Here is a 12247-nt window from a genome sequence, read left to right as displayed (position 1 = left end):
TATTTTGGAAACTCGTGCTGGGGGTTTGTTACTCTGATGACGGCGAGGCCACACTGGGACAAACTGCCGGCATCGAGCGGGCGTTTTAAATGAAAGTGAAATCGTCTGGAAGACCCATCCTGGCCATGGACTTGGGACAAACGCGGGCTGATGGCAAGTTCTGGGACTCCGAATGTCAGAGCCGGAGGGAGGGGGCGGTAAGGCCCCTCAATCAGCCACCAGTTGGCCCAGCTGCCCATGGTTCTCCTCAGGCCTTGAAAAGAGGGGAGGGGACGGATGAGCACATTGGTCTGGCTGCCAGGGGGCCACTGGGACTGGGCGGAACTCACCTTCCTCTTCGTCCTCCGAGTCACTGTAGGTCTTGTCTTCAATGAACCCAGAGCTGGCAGAACTCCCTGTGCTGGCCACGCTCTCCAGCCGTCGCTTGATGAGTTCAGTGAGATCGCAGTCAGAATCTTCGGCTTTCTTCTCCCCTTGTTCAGATGAGTCTTGGGTCTGAGAGTGAGTTCCCCACAATTAGTCTCTGGCTGGGAGAAAACCCGCAGGCTGGCCCTGCTAAGAGGCCAGCTAGCCTGGAAGGCCAGAGGGTCTTCCTGGGGCTTGGGGCTATTGGTACATTCCCCCCTTACTGAAAATAGGATCACCAGAAAGGCTTTAGGTGTCTCAATATGGCGCCACTGGCCCTGCCAGCTTCTACTGTGTCAAAATGGCCTCAAGAAGAGTCCCGGAAACAGGCGGAGTCTGCTTCCCAAGGCCCAGTCAAGCTAGGCCTGGCACGAAGGGAAGATGAACTCTTGGGTCGTGGCACCCCATCAGTCCCATCTTGGCCCCCTCCAGCCTTGGGAGAGACATCTGGCAAGGGATGTCCTCGAGTGTCTGGAAACTTCTGCTACATGCTGGGTCCTTGTGTAATGACCAAGAGCCGTACGTACACCAAAGTGGGCCACAGGGAGCAGTTGGAACTAGATCCGTCCTCCCCCCCCCACCGCAACCAGCCCAGCCTGCCGAAAAGTGTCTCTTGGGAAAGGTGATGAGGCAGCAATGAGTAAGATAAGAATTGCACCCAAGACACATGGACAGGCCTTCCCGGCTCTCGCCGTTCCTCAGGAGAACCCTCACAGTGCTAAGAAAGGGACAGAGGATGTGACAAACGGGGCTGGTCATGGAGCCTGAGGGCGGCTTTGGATTCGGGGGAACATGTGGACACTAGAGGCTCCCAGGGTAAGGAAAGGGGCAACGCTGCGGAAGCCAGCCAAGAACACTCCTGCTCAGCCACTAACTTGCCCCACTGAGTCCCTACTGGAAAGATGTCTGCTGGGTCTGGGTCTGGGTCTGAACTTCCCCCACGTGCCAAGTAAGGGACAGATACTGGTTAGATAAAAGGAAGAACTTCCTCACAGCTTACAACTGCCTCCAAAGGTAGTGAGCTCCCCACCACTGGCAGTGAGCAAGCACAGGTCAGGTGAATTCTCGCTGGGATGCTCTAGCTGGCCCTCTTATACTGGGCAGGGAGTTGGATAAGCTGTCCTTGGAGGCCTCTGCCCTATTTCCCCATCCAAAGCATCATTTACCCAAGGGTCAGAGAAGCCCTAGGGCCTCTTCCCCAGGGTTGCCTGTACTGATGATGTCACTCAATGCCTAATCACCACCTCTCTGGGGCTGAGAGCAGAACTGGAGACAGGTGACCCACCTTGTAGGCAACGAAGTCTCCTCTCTTCCCTCGCAGGAAGTTGGATAGGTTTCCATACTTGCAGAACTCCACGATGACCATCAGAGGGCCTGCAAGGGGTTGGCACAGAGTCACTCAGCACCCGCCCTTGGCCCGGTACCTGGTGGCCCCAAGATCTCCCTGATCCATGCTCTCGGGGGATCTTGGGATTGCTGGATGAACGGGATGTTAACTTTGACCAGCAAAGGGGTCAGTCCTTGGGACAACGGTTGGCCAGGTGGTGAGCAGGAAGGAGGAGCTTTCCCTGCTCGGTCCCCTACTAGCCCTGCAAAGGTGAGGCCCAGGCACATGACATGCTGCTGTCTGGTTCCCCCAACAGACGGGAGAAGTCACTCTGCAAGAAAAGCACATTGCTACTACATGCCGCTGACTGGCGGCGAGCACCCCTGGGGAGGGGAGGAGGCCGCACTACCACCAACACATGCCAATCTCCCTGTTTCAAAAATAACCCTGTGCCCACAGCTTGGGAGCAGGGCTTCCATCCTCCCTCTCTGCCATCCCAGGCTGATGGCAGGACAGAAGGAGCACTGGCCTAGAACACAGCCAGGGGCTGTGGCATGGGCTCAAATTTCAGCTCTATGCTTCCTATCTATGAATCCTTCAGCAAGTCACTTCCCCCTCTCTGGCCTCAGTTTCCTTCTCTGTAAAATGAGGAGCTTGGCCTAGCTGACCTGAGGTCCCTTCCAGTTCTACGTCCAAGATCCAAGATCAAGTATCTCATATTGTTCTTGTGGAGACGATGAAGAGATGAGGTTTAGGGGTTATTAGAACAAAATGGAATTAGGAGAGGTTGGATGGATGCCAAACTCAGAGTCGTTCAGGGCCGATGTAGCAGGAGGTCTCTAGTGGAGTGTCCCAAGGATCTATGTTCGGCTCTGTGCTATTAAACTTTGTTTGAAGCCCTTCCCTTCCCTCTTAGAACCAACATTGTGGATTGGTTCCAAGGCAGAACAGTGGTAAGGGGAGTTCAGTGACTTGCCCAGGGTCACACAGCTGGGAAGTGTCTCAGGCCAGATTTGCACCCAGGACCTCCTGTCTCTAGGTCTGGCTCTCTATCCACTGTGCTATTTAACATTTTTACCAGTGACTTGGATAAAGGCATGGATGACTGAGTGACCTCGGAGGCTCCCCTTCATCACAGGAGGCATCATCTCTAAGCAGAGGCCTAGGGAAGCTGGGTAAGGTATGGTCGGGCCCGAGGCTTAGGGGGGTCCTTGCCAACTCCGAAGCTTTGGGAAGGTTCAGTAGCCGAGAGGCTGGCCCAAGGATGGGGGCTGGCTCTGAGAGGCCTCACCAGCTTTCTCTGGGTCACCACTGCAATTAGCTCTCGGTGGAAAGGGGAGATGGGTCAGGGTCCGCCCAGCTTGGCCCGGCCTGTCATGCTTCTCAGAGCTGGAGGTCCCCCTCCGAGGGTCTCCCACTCCAGCTCCAGAGGCATTGGCCAAGTCACTGCTGATGGGATTGCAGTACCCTGAGGGGCGGAGATCTCTGTGAGAGGGCCCAGCTGGGCCCAAGAACAGGAAGAGAAAAGGCTGGAGGCGAATTTTCTCCTCTCAGTTCCCACTGCTCAGAGCAAAGATGCTCAGTGGTTAGGGTGAGGCTGTGCTGTGGGCGTGTTGCCTGGATACAACAGCACCCCATTGGAGTCGTGTTCCTCACTGCCTAGACTGGGGGCTATTTGGAGGGCTGTTATTTCACCTGTAAGCAGAACGGCTCCATCTGTCAGAGTGCCCATGGCATGCTCAGGGGCAGCTTCCCCTCCTCCTGGCCCATCACACTCAGGATGTCCTCAGCCCCCCACAGCAGGCCCCTGACGGATGTACGTGGGACCTGCTCCTGAGTCACTGGGTGCTCGTCACCCAGCTACTCAGACACAGGCCTCAGGGAGGGCCCTGTTCACAGGGCTGTCAGCCACCCCCACATCACCTGGCATATGCCCCTCACGGGCCCGTGGGCACAGCCCAGAACCTGAGCCGAAGAGCTTCCCACCCACCAGGCAATCACCAAGGGGAGCAGCCCCATCCCTCCCTCCCAGGCCACTTGCCCATCCAGGGACCCTGCACCCCGACACTTCTGTCTGGGCACCCTGCACTGCCCCCACTCGGGCCAGTGACCCTGACCTCCTCACTCTCCCTCTTCTTCCAGCAGGCATTTTCTCTGGCAGGCCCCCATGCCCAGAATGTCCCCCGTTCCCCACCTCTGCCTCCCTTCAAACCCAGCTAAATCCCCCCTTCTACAGGGAGCCTGTGCTGATCTGCCTAATGCGAGCAGCTTCTCTTTCTCTGGTCATTAGTCCCAGTTTATCCCACATCAAGCCTGTCTGTACAGAGCTGCTGGCATGTCGCCTCCTCGGCTGGAAGGCTGGAAGGCTGGGCCTGTCTCTTGCCTCTCTCTCTCTATTTCCTACGTTTCACTCTGGCTTTCTCTCTCCCTCTCTTTGCTTCTGTCTCTCTCTCTCTCACCGTGTTTCTCCCTCTGTCTCCCTCTCTGTCTCTCTGTCTTTACTCTCTCTCTCTCTCTCTCTCTCTCTCTCTCTCTCTCTCTCTCTCTCTCTCTCTCTCTCTCTCTCTCTCTGCTGTCTCTCTCTCTGTCTCTCTCTCTCTGCTGTCTCTCTGTCTCTCTCTCCCCCCTCCCTGTCTTTCTCCCTCTCTCCCTCTCTCTCTCTCTCCCTCTGTCTCTCCCTCTCTCTCTCTCTCCCTCTCTGTCTCTCCCTCTCTCTCTCTGTCTCTGTCTCTGTCTCTCTCCCTCTCTCTGTCTCTCTGTCTCTCTCTCCCTCTCTCTCTCTCTGTCTCTCTCTCTCTCTCCCTCTCTCTGTCTCTCTCTCCCTCTCTCTCTCTCTCTCTCTCTCCCTCTCTCTGTCTCTCCCTCTCTCTCTCCCTCTCTCTGTCTCTCCCTCTCTCTCCCTCTCTCTGTCTCTCCCTCTCTCTCTCTCTCCCTCTCTGTCTCTCCCTCTCTCTCTCTTTCTCTCTGTCTCTCCCTCTCTTTCTCTCTCTCTCTCTCTCCCTCCCCCCTCACTATCTCAGACTCTTCCTCTCGTTCTTTCTCTGTCTCTCTCTCAGCCACTCCATATCATCACCCCACATATGCCAAGCTGGAGGATTATATCAAGAGAGCATCCTGGCCCATGAAATCAGTCTAAGCATGAGCTACTTAGGTCATGGGGTTTGGGTCAGGTCTGCCATTCTCTAAGCAGTCTCCTGACCCGGCTCCCCACTCCATCCACCCTGGCACTGCCAGGCTAATCTTCCTTCTCAACAGGTCTGCAGGTGTCACTCCTCAGAGTAAGAGAAGGCTCCTGCTTGGAGGGTCTGAGCACTTGCATTCAATCTTGCTTTCATGACCTTGGACAAGCCACTGGGCCTCAGTTTCCTCATTTCAGAGGTATCTTAATCAGACTATAAGTTGCATGAAGGCAGTGTCTTCACACACACACACAGAGTTGGTCCTGACCATTGTCTATACAGGCACTCATTGGAGAAGGAAGGAGGAAGGAAGGAAGGAAGGAAGGAAGGAAGGAAGGAAGGAAGGAAGGAAGGAAGGAAGGAAGGAAGGAAGGAAGGAAGGAAGGAAGGAAGGAAGGAAGGAAGGAAGGAAGGAAGGAAGGAAGGAAGGAAGGGAGGGAGGGAGGGAGAGAGGGAGGGAGGGAGAGAGGGAGAGAGGGAGGGAGGAAGAAAATGGCCCTCAGGGATTTCTCCAGCATAACAGCTTGGGAGTACAAGGGCCAAGAAGGAAATAAAAGTGGTCAGAGTGCGTCTGCATTCATTTTCTATCTTTTCTTTTTCTTTTAACCCTTACCTTTGTCTTAGAATCAATATTGTGTATTGGTTCTAAAGCAGAAGAGCGGGAAGGGCTGGGCAGTGGGGGTTGGGTGACTTGCCCGGAGTCTAAAATTGGACTTGAACCTAGGACTTCTCATCTCCAGGCCAGACTTTCAATCCATCGAACCTCCTAGCTTCCCCCTATTCATTTGCTTTCTATCCACCTACTTGCCCGTGTCCTAGGCCACCTTGATCTCTCCTTCCTCCCTAGCACAGCCTTTCCCTCCAGAGGGATCAGACATCTCTTGCTGGAAGGTTTCTCAGAGACCAGCTAGTCCAACTGCCTCAGTTTATAGAGGAGGAAAAGGAGGTCCAGAGAGGAGAATCAACTTGTCTACGGTCATGCCCAGGATCGCAGCCAGCAAGCCTCCACTCGCCTTATCTGTTGTTCTGGTTCTGTCCTGCGGGGCCAATCGGAGCAAGGTTAATCCATTCTCCACAATACAGCCATGAAGCTCTTGTGTTCCCCCTGGAGCCTTTTCTTCTTCTGGCTAAACATGTTCAATTCTTTCATTTTACAGAGATGGAAACAGAGGCTTACATAGATGACGTGGCTGGTCCAAGGCCACACAGGCATCATGTGGAAGGGCTAGAATTCAAAGCCGTATCCTCTAATCTCAAGCCATGTGATAAAAGCTTCACAAATGTGGGTGATTACTATTCAGGGTTTCCAGGCCCCCTTCCCACAACCCTGAAGAGCAAGCAGAATCAACACTAGCATCCACACTTTACAGTCAAAGTAACTGACATTTAGAAAGAAGATGGCTTGACTGGGGCCATTGTGTTAATGGCAAGGGAGGACACCACTGACATCATCACGAGCATTTCTCTACTGCTAATTGGCTCACATGACTCCACTGACCCCCTAGAGGCAACCTTGAGAGTAGAAACGCCAGATACTATCCCCATTTTATAGATGAGGAAACTGAGGCTATTAAATGCCAAAGATGAAAGTCGAATCCTGACCTCATCCATCACACTAGCCCCAGCAACACACTGACATTAACTTAGCTTTATTTCCAGTGTTTCCTCCAAAATGCTGCCCTTTCTTTTGTAAAACCTTTATCTTTCATCTTTGAATCAATACTGTGGATTGGTTCCAAGGCAGAAGAGAGGTAAGGGCTGAAGTGACTTCCCCATGGTCATCCAGGTAACAAATGGTAAGTGGTGGAGCTGTGATCTGGACTCAGCTCACTCAATGCACTCCTTGTCCTGGAGTACCTTGGGGCATGGCTGTTCCTCCTACCTTGGGACTGAGAGGCAGGGTTATGTCCCACTCAGGAACTCTTACCTCCAGGCTTGGTGCAGGCTCCCAATAGGTTGACCACATTCAAGTGGTGGCCAATGTGGATGAGAATCTTGAGCTCTGACATCAGGGCCTTGCACTCGTTGGAGGTTGCACATTCTGATAGAGACAAAGAGGCCCCCAGGGCCACCATCGTTAGGAAGAAGGGGATGTTTGTTTGTCTGTTGGGGCTGCTGGGGGTGGGGGAGCATCTCAGATCCTGTTTACTGACCCAACTGAGGATACCAGCAGGAAGGGCCGGAACACAAACACCCTGATGATTAGTGGTTGGACTCTCAAAAACAATGCCATAAACAGATAAATTGTGCCTTGGGGCCCACGAGGCTGCCAGCAATCTCTGCTCTAATGGTATCCTGGGCCCCAAGTCCTTTTCCTCTTTCCTTCTTTAGAAAGCTTCAGTGTTGGCTTCCTCTGGGTTTAACCCATTCAAGTCAGTAGGGAGGGCTGGAAGAGGTCATCGAATACATGACCCTTGATAGTTGGGGACAGTTAAGTAATTGCCCCCAGGGGACCACCAACTGAAATGTGTCATCGGCTCCGGAGAGGAGTGGTGGCTCTTTGCCCAATGATTGCAAGACCACCAGGGAAGGGGCTTCTGCCACCCGCCAAGCTGTGGCCCCTGATCCAGGATGGCTTAGGAACTGTAGCAAGGGGTATGGGCTGACTCTGCCCAGTCTTTTCTGCCTTGTTTCCTTCTCTGTTTTTCCAGTGTTGCTTTAAAGCCAACAGATGGAGTGAAAATACTGGCTAAATGCCACCTTTTAGCTCTGTGCCCCACTCATCATTTCAGCTGGTCCTTCTGGAGGAATGTGGATAGAGTTGCACATTCTGGGTTCTAAGAAGCCAAGCCAGAAAGCAAGAACCAGCTGGGAGGGGAATCTTAGAACAGAGAAGGTCAGAGATCAGGGAAGAGGGGTCTTAGACAAAGTCCTAACGCCCCATGTTAGAGATGAGGAAGCTGAAGGCACTTTCCCCAGGCCACACTGCTTGAGAGTGGCGGATCAATAGCCTTGAAGGCCAGGGCTCTCGGGCTCTTCTGCTCCCACAATTCAGCTTGCCTCCTTCCCATTTCTGCCCAGTGGCTTTCCCAAGTCAGACTACTTTAGCTGCTGCCCCCCCCACACACACTGTTATTGAAGAGCACTTTGTCCGAAGGGGCGAAAAGGAGATGCTTGCGTGTGCCCAATTACTTCCGAATCCCGCTGGCACGAGAGCGCGAGAAGAGTCTGGATTCCATCAAGGGAAACCTTTTTCTAGGCTCCCTTTTTGCATCTCTCTAGCAGGCTGCGAAATTCCCTTCATGTGTAGGCTCTGGGGTTCCTGCAGGAGGGGCTGCTTTGGGGTTGAACTTTCCAACTATGCTTCAACTACTTAAGAACCAGGTGCACGCCCTGGCTGCGCTGTGGTCTCTAGGGAGTTCTCAGGCCCTGGGGGTAACCAAATGACTCCTTTGGCAGCGTTAATGTTAATGCAGAGGGGCTTCCTGGCAAGGGAGGGGATGGAACCTTCCAGGGCCAACATGGATTTGCCAATATCTGTGAATCAAACCCAGCTCGACCTTCCTGCTTGTGCCACATTCTCTTCTCTTGCTGGATCATGAGCCTTAAAGGGGCCCCGGAGGATTACTGTTTGTCCTGCCCTGCCTGCTGACATCCGTAGGGCCGAGAGCATAATAATTATAACAATAATCTCTATATAGCACCCACTGTGTACCAGCCAGGTGCTAATTGGCAATTTATTTGATCCTCACAACAACCCTGGAAGGTAAGTGCTGCTATTATCCTCATTTTATACCCAAGGAAACTGAGGTAGCCAGAGGTGAAGTGACTTTGGCATAAGGAGGAAGCGTTTGAACTCGGGTCTTCCTGAGTCCAGGCCTGGTGCTTTATGCACGGTGGCACCCCATAGCAGGCTCCTGTTTTGGACTAACAGGGGGCCCCACACCCCACACAGCAGGAACCCAGCATTGGTGGAAAGCCTGGCTCTGTTAGGGGCATGAGTGTACTGACCAGTTCTGTTGCCCCTCACGGCAGCAGAAGTCCCCTGGGTGCTCCACCCTCCAAAGCCCCGGCCTCTGATCCAAGAGTCCTGGGGCCCACTCATCCCCAACCTCCTCAGCAGGGTGGCCCTGGGGGATTGCCAAGGGAAACGTTACCTTTCAGCATTTTCACTGCCACTGTTTTGCAGGTTGAAGATTTGTCAATCCCAAAGGCAGATGCCTCCACCACCTTCCCAAAGGCACCGTGACCCAGGGTCTTCCCTTCAGGGGTGAGAGGGGAGAATGAGCAGCAGGAAGCAGCGAAGCCCCAAGACAGTAGCAACCATGATACAATAGCAGACCTATCCCTGCAGTCCAGACACTGAGCTTGCAGGGGCCACAGAGTCATTTAAAACCTCCCCTTGAGGCTTTAAATGGCAGGAGGGTTCAGAGACCTCTACAGCAGAGACCTTGGAGGACATCCAGCCCAATTTCCCCTTTTTACAGAAGAAGAAGCTGAGGCCAAGAGTATCAAAGTAACTTGCTCAAGTTCACATAGGAAGTAAGCAATGGAGGTAGGATTTGAATTCAGGTCTTCCCATCCTAAAGTCAGTTTCTTTCCACTGAAATCCTTCATCCCCATTTGATAAAAGAAACAGAGGCCCAGAGAGGGAAAGGGGGATGCCTAAGGTCATAGAACAAGTCAGTGGAAGAGACGGGTCCTTACCCTGACTTCCTTACTCTCTGTAGCCTACAGGTTATGGCAGGCCTATGGAATAAGGCTGGGGCCCAGAACTCACAGCCTCTCAAGAGAAGAAAGAGAAGCATGGCACCCACCCCCACACCAAATCTGGCCTTGGTGATATTCAATAGGTTCAATTTCTGATGTTTTTCTTATCTAGGCCTCAGTTTCCTTAGTTGTAGAACCAGACAGCATTGATGAAGGTTTTCAAGTTCTTGTGCCCAAATGGCAACTTCAAACGTACCCCCCCCCAGCATTACCCAAGAGAGCAGAGGGAGGAAGTGCTCACTTTGAGGGATTGGACAGAGCGTGGGAGCATGTGAAAAATGTCCTTGGGTGCTGGGAAGAGAGGGAACAGAGCAGCTCCCCCGTGCTGCCCCGGCACATGTGCCGAGCCTTCACCAATGCTGAACTAAGACAACTACCCTCATGAGGAAGATGAATGGCAGGGCTTTGGGAAATGGGAAACGCTCTTGGCCAAGGACATATGGCAGGGACTAATGTCTACACAAATGCACCACCAGATACTTGTAACAACAAAATGGTGAATTCATCCTCCCCCACTCCCTGGAAGGGTGACTGTTCTCTGGCCTTCCTTAGCAACTCTGGAGGGGGCTAGGAGGGGAAGAGAGACAGATGGGCAGCTTACCCAGCCGTAAACGATCCCTGGGGAATTCCCATTTGCTGCTATCGTAGGGCAGCTGGTCACACTGTTGGTCGAGAGGTACCTCTTCGGGGTCCATGATGATGGAGAGATATCCGGTTTTGATGTCTGGGGCATTGGGCTACAAGAGGGCAAAAAAGACTGGGGCTTAGTAGGTTTTCCCATTCTATTCTCCAGATTTCCTCATTTGACTTCCAAGGCCAACTGGGGTCCAGGCACAGGTGGGAGGAACATTGGTACTCTTACAATCACTTTGTGACCTTGGGAAAGTCATTTCTTTTTTCTACTTCTCAGTGGCCTTGTCTGTAAAATGAGAGCAAAGGTTCCTTCTGGCTCTCCCAGTCTATGTTCTAAAGTCATTCCAGTTCTGGCAGCATGTGTTCAAAGGTCCCAGGTTAGTGACTGATATTCTGGGTTCTAAGAAGCCACCTGGCTTGGCTGTTCTGTATTTTAGGGTCCCTCCTACCTCTGCCATTGTACCTGTCAAAACTCTTGCTGTTTTGAAATTCCATGTTCTAGGTCTCTCCCAGCTTGGACATACTGTGTTCCAAGAACCCTCCCAGTTTGGTCAATTCTGGGCTCTAAGGTCCTTCCCACCTCTGATGTTCAATATGCTAAGACTGCTCCAGCTCTGACATTCTGTGGTCTCAGCTCAGAGGGCAGAACTAGGAATGGTGGGTAGATTTTGGCTTATGGGGAGGAAAATGTTCTCAACAGCTGTCCTAGAGTAGAATGGGCTGCCTCAAGGGGAAAGAAGCTTCCTGTCTTCAAGAAAGTGGTTAGCTTGGGGTAGTTAGGTAGCTCAGTGGATAGTGGATAGGCTGGGTTTGAAGTCAGGAAGATCTGAGTTCAAATCAGGGCTCAGACATGTCCTAGCTATGTGACCTTGGGCAAGTCACTTCATCTCTGTATGCTGAGCAGAGCCTCAAAGTTCAACTGGTCCAGCCTTTCCACCCCACTCTACCTCTGTACTTTACAAAAGAAGGAACTGAGGCCCCAAGAGTGGCAGTGACTTGCCCACGGTCACAAAGCTAGCCCAGATCATCTCCCTGACTCTGACAGTGCTCCTGTTCCACACCAGCTGCTTCAACTTTGCCCATCTGGTGCCCCCTCGTACCTTTCTGAGTTTTCGAATGACCAGGGTCAACAGGAGCCAGAAGAGGGTGGCTGCCAGGCCAGTACAGACAAGAATGATGACCTCAACACTGGAGCGCTCCTCTGAACCTAGAAACAAGGCAGCGGGGACAGAAGGACTATTTAAGAAAGCAAGTTTGGGGGAGAGCAGATGGACCAAAAATGTATGGCCTTCTAAAGGGCACCCTGCTTCTAGATGGCCACCATCAACGCCAGGTGCCAAGTTCCGGGAGTGTGGCGATGTAGGGGTGGGAGTGTGCTGCTCTTTACTGAGTGTGGGCTTGTCTTTCTGAGACAGATGGCAGGAACTTCAGGGAGGAAGTCTCAGGCCTGTTTGGAAAGCAAGATGTGCAGAGAATTCTGAGCTGCAAGGGAGCTCAGGGCTTATCGAGTCCAATTCCCTCATTTTACAAAGGGGGAAATTGAGGCCTCGAGATAGGAAGGAAATATGGACTTGCCAAAGGACATATACCTAATAAGGGAAAGAGTCAGGCCTGGAACTGAGATCAATTAACCTAATAGTCAGGAGGTTCTTACTAGGCTCTTCTCATGGTCCAAGCCCTGAGAACACTGGGACGGAAATGAAATAGTCCCTGCCTTCCAGGAGCTTATATTAGTATGGCATGAGTCCCCAAACATTTTACCCAGGGGGCCAGTTCACTGTCCCTCAGACTATTGGAGGGCCAGACTATAAAAACCTATGAACAGATCTGTGCTGTGCACTGTTGTCTGGGATAGCGGAGGCTGCAGTGCTGGCTGGGATGGGCCTGTCCCACCTTGCACAGGCCCATCACTGCCACCACTATACTGGGCAGCAGTACACACAGTGCGGAATCCCCTCCCCCAGATCTCTGCTCAGTATGCTGATGTCTTCCA

General features: G+C 52.7%; 1 protein-coding gene across 1 annotated transcript in view; it reads right to left on the bottom strand.

Moving 5' to 3' along the window:
* The window catches only part of LOC100017469 (vascular endothelial growth factor receptor kdr-like), a 154856-nt gene that overhangs the window by 20903 nt on the left and 121706 nt on the right, over positions 1 to 12247 (bottom strand). The window contains exons 16-21 of the mRNA XM_007507110.3: positions 11355 to 11461; positions 10223 to 10358; positions 9009 to 9113; positions 6839 to 6952; positions 1691 to 1779; positions 330 to 495 (exon numbers count right to left, since the gene is read on the bottom strand). Of these exons, the coding sequence (XP_007507172.1) occupies positions 330 to 495; positions 1691 to 1779; positions 6839 to 6952; positions 9009 to 9113; positions 10223 to 10358; positions 11355 to 11461 (717 nt within the window). The remainder of the gene's footprint in view (positions 1 to 329; positions 496 to 1690; positions 1780 to 6838; positions 6953 to 9008; positions 9114 to 10222; positions 10359 to 11354; positions 11462 to 12247) is intronic.

This window comes from Monodelphis domestica, chromosome X (assembly GCF_027887165.1).
Source record: "Monodelphis domestica isolate mMonDom1 chromosome X, mMonDom1.pri, whole genome shotgun sequence".
NCBI lineage: Eukaryota > Metazoa > Chordata > Mammalia > Didelphimorphia > Didelphidae > Monodelphis > Monodelphis domestica.
Note: the sequence above shows the minus strand (reverse complement) of the source record. Positions and strands in the feature narration are given on the sequence as shown.